At 37.7% G+C, this 19928-nt stretch overlaps 2 protein-coding genes across 5 annotated transcripts; one reads left to right on the forward strand and one right to left on the reverse strand.

The window, feature by feature from the left end:
* Positions 1 to 1341: 1341 nt before the first annotated feature.
* On the reverse strand, positions 1342 to 11163 carry LOC107084594 (adenosine kinase-like). Of its 2 annotated transcripts, none has more exons than XM_015374508.1 (11): positions 11008 to 11163; positions 8801 to 8875; positions 7969 to 8022; positions 5172 to 5250; positions 4916 to 5088; positions 4735 to 4843; positions 2941 to 3111; positions 2817 to 2852; positions 2602 to 2716; positions 2430 to 2516; positions 1342 to 2354 (listed from the first exon to the last, which is right to left on the reverse strand). In XM_015374508.1, exons 1-11 carry the CDS (start codon positions 11097 to 11099, stop codon positions 2230 to 2232), a joined length of 1116 nt encoding a protein of 371 aa, XP_015229994.1. In that variant the 5' UTR covers positions 11100 to 11163; the 3' UTR covers positions 1342 to 2229. The 2 variants fall into 2 exon arrangements, with proteins under 2 accessions (XP_015229994.1, XP_015229995.1); XM_015374509.1 differs by lacking the exon at positions 11008 to 11163 and adding an exon at positions 10242 to 10383.
* On the forward strand, positions 11080 to 19892 carry LOC107084593 (AP-3 complex subunit mu-1-like). 3 transcript variants are annotated; one of them, XM_015374506.1, is made up of 9 exons: positions 11080 to 11186; positions 12624 to 12935; positions 15177 to 15348; positions 15437 to 15574; positions 15678 to 15763; positions 15841 to 15974; positions 16509 to 16716; positions 18012 to 18156; positions 18711 to 19892. In XM_015374506.1, exons 2-9 carry the CDS (start codon positions 12663 to 12665, stop codon positions 18809 to 18811), a joined length of 1257 nt encoding a protein of 418 aa, XP_015229992.1. In that variant the 5' UTR covers positions 11080 to 11186; positions 12624 to 12662; the 3' UTR covers positions 18812 to 19892. The 3 variants fall into 3 exon arrangements, with proteins under 3 accessions (XP_015229992.1, XP_015229990.1, XP_015229993.1); XM_015374504.1 differs by lacking the exon at positions 11080 to 11186 and adding an exon at positions 12124 to 12295; XM_015374507.1 differs by lacking the exon at positions 11080 to 11186 and adding an exon at positions 12456 to 12473.
* Positions 19893 to 19928: the final 36 nt, after the last annotated feature.

Here is a 19928-nt window from a genome sequence, read left to right on the forward strand (position 1 = left end):
GATCTAAATCTGATGTCAATGCAATTGCCCGATAGAGAATCCCTTTATTTCTGTTGGTAGCAGGTTGAGGTAAAAACAAACTTTTTAAAAATTATTTAATGCTTTCAACTCTAAGTTTTTAGATCTATTTTCTTATTGATAAGATGTGATGCTCCCGACTTTATTCAATAAACCTGTTAGAACAGCTGAAAAAAACACACACACACATATGAAATAATCCACAGACATCAAAATGAAATTGGCATAATTGAATTTAATTCTATTATCCATCTTCTAACAGTCTCCCACAGTTATGAGACCAGGAAGAAAAGGTCACGTAAGGCTTTTTGGTGTATCTGGACACGCATGGAAAATACGTCCATCAAATACAGAAACATTTTAAGCAGGCAAGTTTCAAAACATCATTTGGATGCAGCCTATTTTAGATAATTGAAATTTTATCGACTATTTCAATAATCAGTTTTTCAATTCAAAAACAGTGACACACAGATCACATGTCACAATCTAATGTACCGGTAGGTAGACATGATTTAAACTAATTGGCCCCATAATAACTAGTTACACTGTGGTTGTAGACTAAATTTCCTCCACTTATTTTTTGTTTTTCCAGCAGAGATTATACCCCTTACAAAAACCTGATTAAAAAATAAGAATAAACCCATTTTTATTGTCTTTATCGGTCTCGACAGATGTCTCTCTAAGTAGATAAACAAACAGATGGTGTTCATTTTAACCGAGATAACCTCCCAGCTCCAACCTTGAACAAAAAACAAAACAAAAAAACACCCTCATGAGCAGCAATTTACCAAACACTGCTGCAGCCTTCAAGTTTTGCTCCATACAAACACATCTCTGGCCTGTGCTTTGAAAAAAGTTTTTTTTAAAATCCAAGCTATCTGTTGCTTTTCTAGCTCAAGTCAAACAGCAGAGAAAATCCCTTAAAGTATCAGAATACTGCTGACAAGTAACACTAAATGGATATAAGACTAAAGTCAAGTTCATCCTCTGAAGTTGGATTATTTACAACAAAAAGAAAGTATTCTGAACTCATTGCAATTTAAATAATTAAACTAGGTGGATGCATAAATTAAAGAGTTTATCGATATCGCTTGATACATCACGCCCATGCTGACACATAGTGGTGGCACCAACATGCTATTTTCCAACGTGAAAACAAACAAAGATAATCAAAGCACATGTTGATCTGAAAATGATCTGTTCTGTATTTTATTCAGTTTACTAGATGCGTTTTTATTCTTTACTCACGCTGCAAACTTTAAGGGCCAATTTCTGTCAGAGCACTGCCTGATTTAAACATCACTTTACAACAAAGAAGTTTGAAGTTTGAGTTGTTTTCTGAAATTCTAATTAAGACCTAAAATTTCCCAATACTGACCAGGCTTAAATATTTTTTTTAAGATCTTAAATTAATGATAGAAGCTCCAAAAACTTAACCAGTTATAAAGACAGAGAGAGAGAGAGAAAAGTAGGTTTTAGGCAGTTTTGCTCAATCTCCTTTTGAAGACGAATTGCTTCTTGGAGAAACTTAAAAACCTAGTGTTACTTTTCCAAAAAACCTGTGATGATTTTAGAGTTTAAAAAAACTACAAAAAAGGCCCATAGCTCACCTAACATGAGCTGGGTGGAAGCTCTCATGACTAATTACTGTGCTTTAAATACACAAACATAAAACATTAAAGCAGATATAACACTGATCTAGAATGGCTGCTGAAGGTTTAGGGTTTTTTTTTTTTTTTATCTTCAATTGCCTGTTTTGATAGTGATGCTTTGCCCAGCGGTGGCCGTCTGTGCTTGTGCCCAGTCTCTGAAACGGACTCGAGAGATGTCAACATCAGGGCTTTGAGCAAAGGCTCAGAGGTGTCTGCACACTTAGAACCTGGAAGATGGACTACAGGAGGTTTTGCATCTTTTTTTTTGCATAACGACAACTACAATAACGTGCAACCATATATCCTTAACAGTCAGATACAAATACAAAACACCCCTCTGATCTTGGCAGGATGAACCTCTACTGACCTCTTGAGGACAAAATGGAAACAGGCAAACCATCAATAGGTACGTTAAGATATTAAGACACTTTAAAAAGAATTTACGAACCAATTAACTGACCAATTAGAACAACAAAGGAAAACTGGGGATCTGAGGTGTGGAGGCTGTGAGGGTCAAGAGGTTTTTTTTTAGGCTGAAGGAAGAGCTCCTCGACGTTCCTCACTTGAAGTCTGGCTTTTCTGGGAAGGTACAACCTGCTCGTCTGATGATGACATTTGCAGAGTAATGTGCTGCCCTAACGCACTGATCCAGGGGTTTGTCCTGGACGAGCCCAGACAGGAATCCTGCACCACGCGAAGAGAACTCCGTTACTATGACAACAGAGGCAAAAAGAGATGCACAAAGTAAAAAGTTTTTACCTCCAACAAAAGCGTCGCCTGCACCGTTTGTGTCAACGATGTCCTTCGGGTCAATCTTCAGGACAGGGAATGTTTCGATCTTATCGCCTGAGCAGACAGAAAAGTTTAGACTGAATACCTGAAAGTAGAGATTAGATTTGAAACCAAGACATGAACAGAGGGGATATCCTACCCAGGACCATGATGGTTTCATCCTTTCCCTGGGTAAACACAACAATTCTCTGTCTCTTTGTGTTGACTTTGGGTAATGCCTGGGCTTTCTTCGCAATCTCCTTTATGTCTTTAGTCTACAAAGAAGTTAAAGAAAACAGCATTTTTACAGAACCTGTTAAAGGATGCATGAAATATAAGGAAAATGGAGCACTGTTCAGAAGAACATCTACTAACCTCAAAGTCCTGCTCTTTGGCAAAAGCAGTTGCCTCCTGAAAAGGAAAATATATTGGAAAAATAATCGACACGGGTTCCCGTCCATTACAATAGATGAATACCGGGGGGTGTTCTGCATCCTACCGTCTCGTTGCCAAACAACACGTCGATGTAAGGCATGACCTGCATCAGGTTGTCCTTGAAAAACTGGCAGATGAAGGGAGCAGAGAGGTTCATGCAAAACAACTTGTTCTTTTCAGAAGCATGCTTCGCCACTTTCAGGATGGACTCCAACGACACAGTCAGGAAGAAACCCTGGGAAGCACAGCATCATTAATATAAACCTGGCATCCAGAGAAAATAAGGAATCACTTACAGGAAATCAAAAATATCCCTAATTTAGCCATTTAACAAGATGTTCTTGTTAATAACTTAATATTTTTTCCTTGTCCTCCTCTCCTGATGATCATTATACGATTGTTTAGATTAGGCCACTAAAGTTAACACCAATAAACTGTAAAAGGATTCATTATTGAAAAGAGAAGCAGAACATATTGCAACAGCATTTTTTATCTATCCATCTATCCTCCACCTGTTTAACTTCAACATCTTAGGCCAATTTTACTATTAAATCTGCTCAGGATTGTGGATCATTAAACTATTTTATGTTAAAATGGAACAGAAGCTCTTCAGTTCCTACATGAGCGTTTTGGTTTATCAACGCTCACATTTTACTGACCTTAGTCAATAAAGACTTGTTAATTATTACTAGGGATGCAAAATGTAATAGCATTAAAGTGCCTGTGACGTGCTTTGCTTTTAAAGTATCGTAAAAAAAAAAGGAAGAAAAGCATTTCATTATTAAAAGGTTTTGCATGATTTTTTAAATTTCATTGTTACTTAAGGCTTAATAAAAGACAACTGTGACCCAAATAGGCACATTTCTTTATAATATGTGATGCTTCAACATTGTCCTGAAGCGATCTTTGAACCATTCATTGTTGGAATGTTGGATTTAACATTTCAGGTAGACGACAGGTTAAGCAAAAAAAAAACAAAAAAAAACAAAAAAAGTTTTAATACAGTAAAATGAAGCCCTTCCTGCGTGGTTACAGGAATACTGAGACACCAGGCATCAGTCTGCACCCATTTTCTGGAGTGAAAATGTTTTTTTTCTTGGTCATGTGACAATGATTATGATGCTGCTCAGGATTGTGGGTGTTTAACTAAAACAGAAAAGCAGTGTGAGCAGTCTGGTTTGTATCTTATGGCATCTCACAAGCTAGAGAAACAACATAAAGGCAAATATTGGTAATTGGCCATAACGGCAAAATTAATATCTAGTATTAATAGTGGCCTAGATTTTCATATTGGTGAATCCCTATTATTCACAAAGTCTGGTTTTAGTTCCATTTCAGAGCTTAATTGTCTTGGAGACGTGATAAATGTTGTTTAATCGTCTACAGATATCCCACTTTAAGCTTTGCTCCATTAGTTTCTGTCTGGGAGTCAGGATAAGAAGGAATTTATGTAAAACCTGTGCTACCTACAGCATGGATTGGGAAAAGGTCACTAAAAGCTGTGTTAAACTTTACTGTTTTAAATTCATTCTGGTCTCTGCTGTTGCTGCAGGCAGAAATCTGCATCCTCAGACTGAGGCAGCAGCAGTCCTACAAGAGAAGGAGCCATTCAGAGTCGACAGGCTTGATCTTGACAATGGCCTGGCTTCCAGAATCCAACCAAAATGTTCTCAGTGAATAAAAAGCTTGCAGAAGGTAATGTTTCAAATAAAAGGTATTTAAGGAAGTTGCAGTGGAAGTGTGCCTTTATTCTGCTCCACTTAACTCACCTCTCTTAGCAAAGTGTGACCTAATTACTAAGCTCTGAAAAAAAAAACCCCACTGTAGGTCACCAGAGACTTAAGGCTGAACTACTCACAGCGATATAGTAGACTTTAGCTTTTTCCACCAGCTTCCAGTTTTCTTCCAAGTCTAAATGCTTCTCCTTTTTATAACAGTTAGCAGCAGCTAGGTTAGCAACCAGAGACCTGAGAGATGAAAACAACATAATTAGACGTTTGTTATGACCCCAATTTATGACTCTCCCGTCAAACCCCCACCTGTTATCCCCGGTGATGCAGGCAGCACACGTCCCTGTAGGCTCCTCATCTTGCTCGTAGTAGTGAGCATCTACGTGGGCCTCCTCCGCCTTCTTTTTGAGGATCTCTCCAAACTTATCTTTCCCAATGCAGCCGAAGAAGGTGCCCACCTTATGAGGTTCCTGGATCATCCACTGGGGGATCATCCAAACAGCTTAGATTTACACTGGCCAATAAAATCTTTGCACAGAAAGTAGTGTTCGTGAGTAGGTCCTACCTGAGCGATCTTTACTGAGTTCTGGGTGGCTCCTCCAGCGTGGTACTCTACATTGAACTTCTTTGTAAGCTCATCAAATCTACAGAGAAGGAAATATGAATTTATCCACTGATTATTAAACATTATTATATCTAAATATCCCTATTTTTCCTTCCATTTTTAGGTCTCTAAAGCAGAGGTCTTCAAAAAGGGTTCCGCGACCCCTAGGGGTCCACAGAGGTACTGCATGGGGGTCACGAAAGTTTCGGTTGATTAGACTTTTTTTTTTTATATTCCTCCCTGCAATTTTTTCCACTAATTAAAATGTATTTAAATACACATTAACGTGAATTCAACACACTGTAATAAACAGATAAATGGAGGCAGAAGATGCTTTTCAGTCATCAATGCACACTTTCAGCGACACACACAGGAGCTATTTCAAGGTGGGCACCGTTTCATTCACAACACCTGTCCCATCAACCAGGAATCAAAATCAGATATACTTTAATCAGACTTTTTAACATCTGTGCCAGCTTCAGGAAGCAAAGGGACTCAGAACCCATGAGGAGGTGGCGCTTTCCATCTGGGCAGGCAAGTTAAATGTCTGCCAATGCTAAAATAAGGTTTTGCTAATGCTAAATATATTTGCTTAATTAATAAATCTTTACATGAAAGTTGAGATTTAACAATACATGACACTTCTGTTTATCTGCCCATCTGTACGGTCATATAGTTAAGCCAGGAAGTAGGGATGGGCATTTATCGTATTGTTTATCGATATAAACTTCTAGTCAAGATAAGAATTCAATTTATTTATATTAATGATAAAACAGAATTAATGTTTTAAAAATACCAAAACATTGGTGAATTGTAACATTGTTTGACATCTCTCTTTTTTTGATTGACAAATTCATAGAAAATTATTAAATGTGATTATTGTTTGGATGTTATAATAGAAATCATACTTCTTTCTGTAACTGATCTGCTGAACACGGGTGGTATTTGTGAAAATAGGCTGATGTGGCATGCAGTCATCACCACACAATGACCTAAGAAAGACTGCAAAGTAGTAAGGAAGAACATTTTATCATTATCAATCAACCACAAAATATCATATTTTAAGTCCATATAGCCCAGCCCTACCTATAAGTATTCAAACCCATTACAGATTAAATAAGTTCTGATTGGAAGTTAATATAAACTTTTTATCATCTAGACCTGAATCTGATAAATACCCAAACCCTCCACAGAAATAATGCAAAATGTAATCTCTAAAGTGAGCTACAGTTTTTAAACTATTTTCTGAGAAGGGTACACATAATTTTCAGCATAACATTTCTTTGTGAAATGTAATTGAAAAAACCCTTTTCATAACTCATCCTACATTGTTGCAAACAAACCTGATTCTGCCAAAGGAAAGTATTGACAAAAAGGGAATAAAATTCACTATCATTTGAAGAACAAATGACTTAAAACAAAACAGCATTAATTTGCAGCTGCCTGTCGACTGTAATGGTAGGAAGGAAAACATGGATGTGTCCAGCTGTGTTTGTTCCAGATCAAAGTCAAATATGCTCTTGCTTTATAATTCCGGATTCATGAAGATCAAAACGATAATTGCATGTTCTCCTGTCTTACCTATTTTAAAGACTGGCTCAGAAATATTTGCCCCATAAATAAAGAAACCTCTTGAGGACAAAACACTGATCATTTATTCTATAGGAACTGTTGAGGGTCAGACTGAATAAGGCATTATGGATTTTGTTAAAAATAACTACTTATTACCATGTAAATAATTAATTTTTCATCTTTTTTTATGAAGCCTTTCCTGTGTCACACTGCAGTGTTCCTGCTAGCAGCTGCAACAGAGAGGCAGTAACACTGTAACATGACATCTCTGCAGAAAGCAGCCTCATATTTTCCCCAAAATATACAACACATGCATGACTGAATGCTGATTATACAAGCCAAGCCATTTGTGTCTGTTACGTAATGCTTTCTTACTTCCCCTTCTGGGCTGAAGTCCTTTTAATGAACCATATGTTTCAGTCTAATGCACCGACAGAAGAACCGCTGCTTTTAGTGTGCGCTTTCAGATATATTATTAGGAACAGCAAAAACCCCACTGCTAAAGGTCCTGAGAGGAAGTGAGGAGGGTCAGAGAAGGAGAGCGGAAAGAAAACATTTAGCAGTCTGTAGCAAAACAAATGTATCACTGTGATGTAGCTATAAGTGATCATTATGATCAAACCCTACATGCTAAACAAGCTCATTTCTAACTGCAGCTTCTAACTGCAGCTTCTTCTATACAAATAATTATTAGAGTATCCTAAAAAAAAAAGAAATCTAATACGTTTATCGGCAGAATCTGATATTTCTTTATTCTTATAACTAAGAAAGAAGATGGAGGCCCAGTCCGGATCAGAATGAACAAAATGTCACATTCTGCTCGCTTATCTCCTGCTGTTAAATGTTTGCTTTCCGACTCTGGTCTCAGCGGGACTGGGGAGGTGAAGTGTCCCGGTCTGTTATTGGACAAGACCCACTCACTCTGTGCAGTTTGCTGCACTGCCATTGGCCGTCTGCACAGGAACAGAGGTCAATGGCAGCAGCTTTCTTGTGCGTGCCTGTTTAGGCTGGACCTCTCCAGAACGAGGAGGCGAAAACTCAGGATGAATTCGGACACGTTTTTTTTTTTATCCTTTCCCCCCAATTACTGTGCAAAAACACTAAAACCTTGACAGAAGATCACCTGTGTGATGGCGCTTTCATAGACACGTATTCTACAATAATTTAAAATACAGGAGGTACGAACAGTGCTTTGTGCTTGTCCTCAGCCAGGATCTGATCGTTGGGCTTCAGAGAGTACCTGGAAATGATTGAAAAGAGGATGTTAGGCACAGTAGGCAACAAAAAAGACATTTAATAATCAAGAGTATTCATGTCATAAAGGAGATGAATCTAAGAGAAACTTGTGCACATTATTACACCTGTTCCAAAATCAATGTGCTAATTTGAGAGCACTTTCCTTGAAAGAAAGACTAAGATTTGCTGAGGATTAAAGGCAGTTTAAGTCCTTCTTTAGAAAGGCCGAATTAGAGCCGAAGCTGGCCGGTTCATTCCTAATCCAAGAGTTTACACAAGGGGCTTCTGAGTGGACACTCAGGTGGAAAACCAAGTTAGCCTTTTGGCCAGTTAAATCTGGTACATTTGAGATGGAGAGCTCTCAGGGGAAGCAGGGAACATCTCCTCAAGGCAGACTGATGTTCTGGGAAGTAGTAGCTTTCAAGATTCAAGATAAAGAAGATATGTCTGGATTTCTGCAGGACTGATAAGAGTAATTGAATATAAAGGGGATACTATACAAAAAGGAACACGAGACAGACAGCTCATTTATTTTTAGCATGCTTTAAAGCAATTAATCAGCTGTTTTTTTTCTTCTTTGCTTTATTGGCTTTCTGCCTTATTGATCGAAGTGTCAATGTATCTCTTCCCTCCATAATCTCCCTCTGACCTTATCGACAGCAATAGATCTGGTTCTGCTGCTTGCATACTTTTCTTGTAAAGTCTAATCAGAATATATGCAGCAAAAAAACAGAAATTTAAAGCAGTAATCTATGTTACAGACGAAAAAAGTGTCAACTTACTTATCCAAGAAGTCTTTGTCCACAACAGCAGAGATGTCCAGTAAGGGGTTTCCCATCCCAAAGAGCAAATTAGGTCTGTAAGATAAGCGGAATGTTAGAAACCATTACTCACCTATCAGTGAATCGACTAAAGCTTCTCAGACAGAGCCTTTCTGAGCAAAAAGCTTCATAAATAGGTTACTTAATCTAAAAAGAATACATGTAGGAGCTTAATCTATAAGCCTACTACATATATTTCTTGAAATGTTTAGCTAAAATATAAAAATGTGAATTTTTATCATTGATTCTTTATTACATGCATATAACTATTAGAATCAGCCTACTTATTTCAATCTTTCATTTTTCCCCCCCATAAATGATTATTTAAACAATTTAAAAAAGAGCATAAGCTATTATTTATTATATCAGTACAATTATATATTTTTAACTCTCTAATAGAAACATTGAACACTAAAAAAACGTTTCTAATGTTATTTTTATTACTTGCATATAATAATATATGTAAAAATGTATTACTAATTAACATATAACATAATCATTTAAATTGACAAAGCTCAGCAAAAAACAGACAAAAAAAATTTTCTATGTTATAAACTAGGGCTATGTTTGTTGTATGACTTGTGGAAACTGTTCCCTCACAGGAGAAAAAAAGCAGAAATGACACAAATAAAGCAGATGTTTATACAGACGTAGCATTCGTGAAAAAAAAGATGTATGAGGCTTGTGGTGGGGATTGGGGCAATCACGCATGCTCTCACATTAGGTCCCTCGCAGCGCCAGGATAAAACTGCATGTTTCTGCATTTTTCCATGAGAACAAAACTAACCGCAGGACTTCAGACCATCATGATTTTGTGATGCCAACAGAACAAAAATCAGCTAAAACTGCATGTCTGCACTTTGTGTCATCTAATAACACAACCATCTAAAACCCTGTCTGACAATTAGGTAACCTATTACAGAGAGAAAGGTTACGGTTCAACCTTTTCTCTCAGAGGAAAATTATAACTCACAACCAAAAAAAAACAAACTGTATTATTATGAGTAAGCACCCCAAGGGGAATCAGGATATGAGTAATAGAAAAAGTCCACTCATTTCATCCCTGAAACCGCCTCTATAAACTTGTCTGTTTGTGGGAAGGCTGCAGGTGGAGTGTGTCTCTGACAGATAACCATGTGCTGTCATGTCCCCCCACTAAAGAAGCCTCTTATGAACATTTGCTTTTCAGAAAACAAATACCTCTCATTGAAGGCAGGAAGAAAGATACATACATTTGAAAACCACATCTATCCAGAGGACACCACACCCTTACTATCATCTCCCTCAACACAGTATGCAGTCAGATGATTAATGGGCTTGTGCAGCCAATTACACTAACCTAGAGCCCATGCATGCCTGCAGATCTGCTCTGCTGGTTGGACATCCATCTGTGTGCTCTTACCTGACAGCAGACATGATGTTCTTCTCTCTGTGTGTGCCTCAACAAGAAACTGACAGACCTGTTGAGCAACCTTAAAAACCGCTCCTGAAACGGCTAAGCTTTGGGTTTAAAAAAAACAAAACAAACAATTTGAGCTCAGCGTGCAGAGCGATCGATTTCTTTTCCCTGCATCTGCAGCTCCTCCTCCTGACTGACTGATTGGAGGCATGTGAAGAAGGACCTGCCTCTGTCTGATGATTGGCTTGTTTCTCAGACCTCTGCTTTATCTAAACGCAAGCTTCATTTCACCGCGTGCAGATGATCGGGTGTTTTTCAGTTTAAAGCTCTGGTCAGATTTATATATGTATATAAAAAATTATTAGATAGGCCTCTGAAGACCACGTGACTGCCTAATGGTCCTTTGTTGTTTTCGGAGCCTGGCGCAGGATGGATCCAGCTCTTGCAGGGACAGCAGAACCGATCCAAGCATTCATTTCTGCAGCTTCCAAAGCATGTTAATTAAACATTGTCCCAACTAACACATGCCTCCATGTTTCCGCTATGGGTCGACTAAAGGTTACATCTGTTAAATAGTTACAAAAAAGACACTTTGCACCAGGATTGCTTTAGTTAAAACACAACCACAGTTAAAAGACAAAAAAACAAACTTTAATGCGTAATCTCGTAAAACAATTAACACGTTTGATTTGGCGCACAAATCACAACCAGACGCTATTTTTGTCTTTTTGCTCCACACAGAAGCACAGTTACAGGATAATATGGTCACCTTAGTTCGGGGGCAGCCTTTTTGCTCGGGGACTGAGTCTTCTCATCCTCAGAAAGTTTAAGTTTCTTTGCTTTGGGTTCGTCAGAAGCCATGGCTGTCCGCACTGACTGAGCACGCTGCAATCACCTTACGAAAAGCGGTCACGCTGTCAGTGCTAAACCCTGAGTACAGACTCGCAGGTATGATTTGTTCACATTTAAATGTAGAATAGTTTAGATAAAATCGAGAGAAAAAAAATGCATTATGATGTTTATGTGTTTTTGTCATCCTTTTTCCAATATGCACAATCATTTTAAACAGTCACTCCAACTGCTGATAATATATTTTTTGTTTAATTAGATGTATTTATTAATAATGTAATGCATTTAATTATATCAATTTATTGTTTTTAGAGAGCTTGTTTGAACATGCGCTTTCTTTGTTTTCTGTTCACTGAAAAGTAAAATGAAAATTTCTTTAAAAATCTAATCTGAAACACAAGCTTAAATTTTATGAATGTTATGTTGAGATTATATTATTATATATTATGTTAGCAGTCGTTTACATTTTTTTTTTTTTAGATTTCTGTGTCCTACTCCACCATAACAACCTGTATAACAATTTAAATGAAATGTTTACACTACCATTTGACTAGTTCTTTGGCCAACAAATTCAGGATTGATGTGAACTTTTAAAAAACTATATAAACACAGAAGATTATTTATTGCTCAACAAGATGTGAAAATCAACTTTGAAAAGATTTCCACATTTAATGGTTTTAGTTTTGTCTTTTTCCTTTCATCATTATCAATAACAATACATAAAAGAAAATAACTATTATAGCCCTAATACATAGTATTTATGAGCGTTAAAAGCAGAAAGCTTCCTAAATAAAATAAAAAAGGTTAAAATAATTGCACTGTAATAATCAATAAAATTTAATCCAGAAAATTTTCACAAAAAGAAAACAAGTCAAATACCTGCTGGGAGTACGAGGTGCACCTGCAAGAATTTACATAGGGTTTAAACTCCCATTAAGTAAAGGCACCACACCGGGTTTTAGCTATCCACAAATGTCGCCTGCATAAAAGGGGGAGGTTTTTATTTTTAAGTTAGTCATTCTAAAAAAAAAACATTTTTTTCGAAGCTGTAAAAATATATATATTTTGTTAAGCTTTTCATTGAAATTACAAAGCTTTATTTTTTTACTTTTGAAAGCGTTTACACGTGACCGAGTCGTGTTTACGTAGGCAAATAGCTGCAGGCGTCTCCATCAAATCTTGTCAGCACAATCAGCTGCAGTTAGCAGGTAAACTTTTTATATTGTGACAAACTTTCCATTTAATGTAGTTTCTGCGCAGTTTCTAGTTGATTATTACGCAATTACGTTTCGTGTTATTTACGTTTATAAGTAAATTAGGTATATATGTGCGAAGTTTGAGCCGTCAGGCTGCCAATCAGACCGTGAAGTCAACTGATGGGGAAAAGTTAGTTACAGTTTTGCAGGAAGTAAATGTTTCAAACAACTTGGAGTAATATCGCTTTTGTTTACTGATTAGTGTCAGCTGCTTTAGAATATGAAAGAAGTTATACGCATAAAACTGGTGATGTTGTTTTGTCGTCTTTTTTTTTTCTAGCACACCAACAACAATCACCTCATCATCGTTAAAGCTGAGATGATCCACAGCCTCTTTCTGGTCAGCCACTCCGGAGACATCTTCCTGGAGAAACACTGGAAGAGTGTAATCAGCAGGAGTGTGTGCGACTATTTTCTCGAGGCCAAGGAGAAAGCAGGCGACCCAGAAAATGTGTCCCCTGTTCTTCGGACCCCACACCACTATATCATCTCAATCTACAGGGACAAACTCTTCTTCGTCTCAGTCACTCTGACTGAAGTCCCCCCTCTCTTTGTCATTGAGTTCCTGCACAGGGTGGCTGATACTTTTCAGGTGGGAATTTCAATGCTCTGTTTGAATGATTGGTTCTAGTATATGTGGTTGAAGCTATTTGTCATTAGATATGGACCAGTTATTACTTGTTATTACCTCCCTGGGCTGCCACCTTATCGTGGTGGAGGGGTTTGAATGTCCCAATGACTTAGGAGCTATGCTGTCTGGGGCGGGTTATGCCCCCTGGTAGGGTCACCCAAGGCAGACAGGTCCTAGGTGAGGGACCAGACAAAGAGCAGCCCAAAGACCTCTTATGATGAGCAAGACAAATAGATCTATTGTTCCCTCGCCTGGACGCGGGTCACAGTGGCCCCACTCTGGAGCCAGGCATAGAGGTGGGGCACACTGCCGAGCGCCTGGTGGCCGGACCTTTACCCATGGAGCCCGGTGGGGCACAGCCCAAAGAGGAAACATGGGTCCCCCTCTAATGGGCTCACCACCTGTAGGAGGGGCCAAAGGGGTCGGTTGTGATGGGTGGCAGTCGAGGGTGGGGACCTTGGCGTTCTGATCCTTGGCTGAAGAAGCTGGCTCTTGGAGTTATTACCTCCTGGATGTCTCCCTGGTGAGGTGTTCCAGGCACGTCCCACCGGGAGGAGGCCCAGAGGGAGACCCAGGACACGCTGGAGGGACTATGTTTCTCGGTTGGCCTGGGAGCGTTTTGGGATTCCCCCGGAGGAGCTGGCCCAAGTGGCTGGGGAGAGGGACATCTGGGCCTCCCTACTGAAGCTGCTACCCCCGCGACCCGACCTCGGATAAGCGGAAGAAGATGGATGGATGGATAGATGGAAATTATTACTTAGTTCTCAGATATAAAGAGGTTATTACACGTTTTACAATTTAAAATCAGTTTAACAAGAAGCCTGAAGAGTACTAGAAATAATGCCATCTTTTTGAAGGAACTTTCCAAAATAGAAACTGTGGTAAAGAAAAATTAAAGTGGTTTATAACTTTAAACTGACTCTTGCCTTTAAACTGACTCGGCACTGCATTTTCCTAAATGTTGAGGGGAGATTCAGGCTGGTGTTTGGAGTCAAAAACTAATTTAAAACCATGTGCATGTGGGTTTATGTACAATGCATAAAGTAGTTTTGTTGTGCCCTCTCCTTTTCAGTGAAGCATTGTTTAGGTTTGGAATTTTTTGCAAACTGAATCTTCCTGCTCTTCGCCAGCGTTATGTGATTCGTTGGGTTTTTTTCCTCGCAGTGGGAGATTGATCCAACAATAATGCTAAAGTTTATCCAGCAGGAGCAGGGTTATGGTTGGTCATATAAACTATAAACTGATTTTATTTCTTTATATAAAAAGAAAAACACTACCCCTAACCTAGCATCAGTAAATAGAATCCTCTCAAGCAGGACTGTATATATTTATTCATTATTGAAATATTTAGAATTGAAAAGTAAGATTAATGTATCATATAGACTCATTACACAGAGTGGCACAATGTTTTGTCCATTTTTGAAAATTATGGCTTAGAGCTTATGAAAAATGAACTGCAGCTACTTTCACAGGTGGAGAATTTGAAAAAGACAATGACATGGAAAAACAAAGCACCCAATAGATCCATAATAAACCCCTTAAAAAACAATTATAGATAATTGATGGAATATTGTCAGATAGAGTAATTGTAGCTAAGGCTGGAAATTGAATTGAAAATGCCAAATAATCTCAATTTTAAAAACTTACACGGAAGCATGGATTTTTGATCATTCTGTGTTTAACAAGAGTAAGACACTAAATTATTCCCTTCAGACCTTTAGGTGGTGATTAAAAGCTTGAAGTGTGTTTGTCGCCACACAGAAAGGTAGAGAGATTTGCAGCTAGTACGCAGATCCATGCATGGAAGTAGAAGTAATCAATTTGTCAAACAATGGTTACAGTAAAGTCCTGCAACAATGGATTCTGGGCAAGCAAGCTTTCAAAAACCGAAAGCCCAGGATGAAGCATCTACATGCTTGGGGTAGGTGCAAAGAAAAATCAAAAAAAAAAAAACACAATCGCAAATTTGGTTAAAAATGATCGCAATTTAGATTTTTGGCAAAATTGTCCAGCTCTAATCGTAACAATAGTTTTTTGTTTTTTAAGAACTTGTTTTTATGTTTTTTTTTGTTTTTGTTTTTTTATCTAACATAGTGCCAATCAGAGTCTAATATTCTGTTTTGTAAGTAAGGAATAGTGCATGTTGACCCCTGGTACATAGAATGCTGTTCTCACCTCAGACATATTTCTCTTTATCAACAGGATTACTTTGGAGAATGCTCGGAGAGTGTTATCAAAGATAACACAGTGACCGTTTACGAGCTACTGGAGGAGATGCTGGACAACGGGTTTCCTTTGGCAACAGAGTCCAATGTCCTCAAGGAGATGATAAGGCCCCCGAACATCTTGCGGTCGGTTGTCAATACACTCACAGGTAAGCAGAGGTCAGCTGAGGCTGCAAACGCTGGAGTGCTACTATAATAGTAGTTCCTAATGGGGCTCTCTACGTGTTTGTGTTTCAGGGGGTAGTAATGTAGGGGGAACATTGCCTACAGGCCAGTTGTCTAATGTCCCCTGGAGGAGAGCTGGTGTGAAATACACCAATAATGAGGCTTATTTTGATGTGATAGAAGAAATCGACGCCATTTTGGACAAATCAGGTAATTTTTAGTCGGTGTATCTGATTATTATAAAGGAGTAGAGTATTTTTCTTGGAAGTTTTTAATTAATTTTAGGGTATAACTAGAAATGTGTCTCCTCTAGGTACGACTGTGTTTGCAGAGATTCAGGGAGTGATTGAGGCCTGTGTGAAGCTCACTGGGATGCCTGATCTCACCCTGTCCTTCATGGTAGGTCTGTTTTCTAGTAATCAGTTTTAGAGCCAGGGCTCATCATTTACACCCATTTTTTAAATTTAATCTTTTAGAATCCTCGTCTCCTTGACGACGTCAGTTTCCACCCATGTGTGCGTTTCAAGCGCTGGGAATCGGAGCGTGTCTTGTCTTTCATCCCACCAGATGGAAACTTCAGGCTGATGTCGTATCATGTCAGCTCTCAGAAGTAAGCACAGATATTGTCGAACTGTTTTAAAAAAATAATCAATATTTTTTTTTTTTATTATTTTTAAATCAAATATTTATATGTGATTCACTGTCACAATAGAGTACAAAAAACATGAAATGGCAACAAATGATTTGTGTGATTTGTGTTTGATTGAATTAAAACTTCCAACCATTTTAGGTGTGTCTTTATCAGTTTTGTAGTTTTTGAATTTTTATTGGTTAAAAACAAAACTTTTCGTTGACCTATCATAATAATGCAAATAAAACAATCAGTTTGTGGTTGCTACCTGATTAAATACCAAATTAATATTTCTCAAAGCTCTGTGTGGGTTGATGTTTAATTTTTCTTAAAATAAGTAATCAGATATTTTTTTTCCCTCTGACAAAATGATCAGGTCTTTTATTTTATACAAATGTTTTTGGTGCCGAGTAAAGACGTTTATTCTATAAATCCACAAGAGAGCCCGGTCACATTTCTGCAGTGGAGTCCATGCCTGTCACTGACTAATATCTCCTTTCTTTCCTTTCTCAGTCTTGTAGCCATCCCAGTGTATGTGAAGCAGAACATCAGCTTCTTGGAAACAGGTTCCTGTGGTCGTCTGGACATCACAATTGGTCCCAAGCAGACCATGGGGAAGATGGTGGAGAGCTTGATGGTCACTATTCCAATGCCTAAATCTGTGCTCAGTGTCAATCTCACTGCTACTCAGGGAACCTACACCTTTGATGTAACCACCAAGGTAATTTTCCAACAAGATGGCACTCCTAACCTGCAGATAGGTTTGCTTAAAAACCATCTTAAAAGATTATATCATTTATTGTTGTAGCACAATTTTAATCAGGTACTTTAGACAAATCAGATTGTTGAGTACAGTTATAAAGAAATTGTTTAGCTTTTTAAGGCTATTGGTTTGCTACATAAAATGGCCTAATATCACACATGAAATGATGCAGCTGATATGTGGTGGAGGATTTTCCCAGATTTTTTAAAAAACTTTAAAAAAAAAAAAAAAAAAAAAAAAAAAAAAAGCACATCTGAGAGGGAACGCCTATTACAAGCAGTGATGAGAAATGGGTTTCTCCAAAAAGCATGCCAAACTTTGCAACCGTGGCATCAGCGGGAAGGCCCACCTGTGCTGTCAGTGTACGCCATTGTGTGAAATAATCTCCCAAAAACACTTTGATCTTGTTTCTCTCTTCTGAGCGTTTTCTCTTCTTCTCATACACTTGGTAGAGACCTTTTCTCTTACGACCCTCGGCCATTTTCAAAGAGCCGCAGTGAGAAAGGCGAGTTTCAATGACTGTCTGAAACCTTAGCTCACCACAAATATACACCTGAAAGTATGCATGTGCAGAAAATATCATCAGAATGATTGACAATTAGGAGGACCACTTATTTTGATGATCCACCTGAAAAAAGAACATCCTCCACAATACCTTTAAGAGTTGGGAGAACTTTTTAATGCTCAGAACTCCACCACCTGTTTTTTTGGAGGACAAGCATAACATTAAATTGAGCCCTATTTCTTCCTTAAACTTTCTTCATAAAAGGAAAGGCAAGAGAACAAACTGTTTGAGTAATGTGTGTTTAATGTTTTATTAAATGATCAATGACAAGAGAGAAAATGGCCACTCCCTCAGCTTACATCTTTAATCTGAGCTATGATTGGATCATGTAAAACAGCTGTGAGAAATAAGGCTGGATGTCAACTATTAGGGGGATGTAGGTGGAGAACTACCGTAAAGAGTGCTTTATTTGTGAACAGCACAACCATTTGTAGTGATGATATTTAAACAACGAGGGAAACAACTAGCAGCATTAACTGTGATTGTTTTACTTAATATGTTTTTTTATTTTTTATGTACCTGTCATTTATTTTAATGTATCAGTGTTGAATGTATTTTATGCAACTTTGCTGCCTCTTGGCCAGGACTCCCTTGATAAAGAGGTTTTTAATCCCAATGGGATTTTTTTCCTGGTTAAACAAAGGTGAAATAAAAATTATTTTCCTCTAATTTTCATGCCTCGTGATAGGTGCTCCTTTGGGACATCGGGAAACTTAACCCTCAGAAGTTGCCGAACCTGAAAGGAAGCCTCAGCACGCAGACGGGCGCCCCAAAGCCGGAAGAGAATCCCTCACTCAACATTGACCTGAAGATACAACAACTGGCCATATCAGGTAAAACTGAAAGACTAGAGGAAACTAAAAATCAACTTTTAAACAAGTTTTTTGTTGTGTGTGTTTTCAAATAGTGACACATTTGTAAACATATTATGCTCCTGTAAATTATATGGATTTTGTTTTTGCAGGTTTATTTTTCAGTTCAGGATTTTCTCTATTCTTAAAAGAAACTGCAAAAGTTACGCAATAAAACCGTCAAATTTCTAATTGAAATCCATTATAGATCCATATTTATCCAAACATAAACAAATGCAGTCCTTTAAAATCTAGGTTTGAACTGGGACGATAATTAACTGTTTGATTGCTTATTCATTTCCTATATAAAAGTGGAGTAATGAGGAAAAACTGGCCTTTAAAGGTTAAAATTTAAAGTGTGATCAGAATCTGATATATTTTAGGTTTACTTATTTTTCAATAATTGAACCATAAGTCATAACAAGCAAATAAAGGACATCTTAAAAGTTAAAGAAGCAGTAAAATTGGTGCAGATGAATGAACACTGGTGTCTCTGTTCTGACTTTGCTGATTGAGTCTCCCCCTCTTATACTCAGGCCTCAAAGTGAGTCGTCTGGACATGTATGGAGAGAAGTACAAACCGTTTAAAGGAGTGAAATATGTGACTAAAGCGGGAAAATTTCAGGTCCGGACCTGAGTGAAGAGGTGAAAGGTCAGCATTCCAATACCAAACAGAGAGCGGGGTTACCACACTGCCAAGCCATCGACAAGTCTTACATCTCCACAGCTACATCGTCAAAAATCAACACCTCTGCGTTCTTACAGTTATTTATTTTCTCATAAATGGCAACGTATTTTAAATATGACTGAATAATTTTGGCCTGTTAAGGTAAGGCCTTAACATTTAATGTGATTTCTGTTGAATGTTGGTCTAATTGTGCTGCTTCATATTGTGAACTTTCTACTTTTTGCATCACTTGATATATATGTCTATCCACAAAATGTATTTCCTCGTCTATTATGCTCAAAATGTTGCAGAAGGGAGATTTTTTTTATTTAAAAAACAAGTGCATATGCAACTCACTGCCTTACTTTAAATGTCAACTCTGCACAATACAACATGCAAGCTGCCTGAGAGTATGAAGGAAGGCCTTTGAAAAAGTTTAATTTAACGAAGCGTCGCCAATGTTACGGGTTAAAGTAGAAATTTATTAGAAAACATTCAGAATTTATACCTGCATTCTGAATGGTTGTAATGCAAATATTTTTGCACACATTCAGAGTTTCATTCAGTGGCCTTATAAGAACATCTTTAAGTGCTCTGTTAAGCACACTACAGCACAAACTGCACGTTTTGGAGACTTAAGGGAATTATTTTAAAAGTTTTTTTCTTATTTAAAGGTCATTCTAACATGTAATGTTGGTATGATGTGGATCCAAATTAGTTATTCAGGTACACTTTTTTTTATTTAGAGCAACTTTAAAGAACCTCACATTTTTTTTTCTTTTTTGCAACTTTTCACTGCACAGCATGTTAGTCAATATTAGACAAAATATCCTATTTAAAATGTAAGCCAGATGCCTTATTGTAAAATCCTCTTCATGCTTTGTTGTCTTTAAATCCCAGCTGCAGGATTTTGCTTTATGTTTGGGAATTTTATTTTCTACATTTTGTTTCTCTGCTTTTTTGTCAACTTTTTATTACTAACTTTAAAGGGTTTCTTTTTCCAAAGCAATATTCTAATTACAAAGCAAGTCTAATAAATTACCTCCTGATTCAGTGCCACAATTTACCTGGTATTTATTTTTCAGAC

Source organism: Cyprinodon variegatus, unplaced genomic scaffold, assembly GCF_000732505.1.
Source record: "Cyprinodon variegatus isolate N-32 unplaced genomic scaffold, C_variegatus-1.0 Scaffold104, whole genome shotgun sequence".
NCBI classification, from domain to species: Eukaryota; Metazoa; Chordata; class Actinopteri; order Cyprinodontiformes; family Cyprinodontidae; genus Cyprinodon; species Cyprinodon variegatus.

Excerpts from the sequence above, each read along its gene's own strand:
- LOC107084593 (XM_015374506.1), top strand. The coding sequence starts at position 12,663 with ATGATCCACAGCCTCTTTCTGGTCAGCCACTCCGGAGACATCTTCCTG. Across the intron at positions 15,575-15,677 it reads CGCCATTTTGGACAAATCAG|GTACGACTGTGTTTGCAGAG; the intron begins GTAATTTTTAGT and ends TGTCTCCTCTAG. Across the intron at positions 16,717-18,011 it reads CCTTTGATGTAACCACCAAG|GTGCTCCTTTGGGACATCGG; the intron begins GTAATTTTCCAA and ends GCCTCGTGATAG.
- LOC107084594 (XM_015374508.1), bottom strand. The coding sequence starts at position 11,099 with ATGGCTTCTGACGAACCCAAAGCAAAGAAACTTAAACTTTCTGAGGAT. Across the intron at positions 8,023-8,800 it reads GACAAAGACTTCTTGGATAA|GTACTCTCTGAAGCCCAACG; the intron begins GTAAGTTGACAC and ends AATCATTTCCAG. Across the intron at positions 4,844-4,915 it reads TGCATCACCGGGGATAACAG|GTCTCTGGTTGCTAACCTAG; the intron begins GTGGGGGTTTGA and ends TTCATCTCTCAG.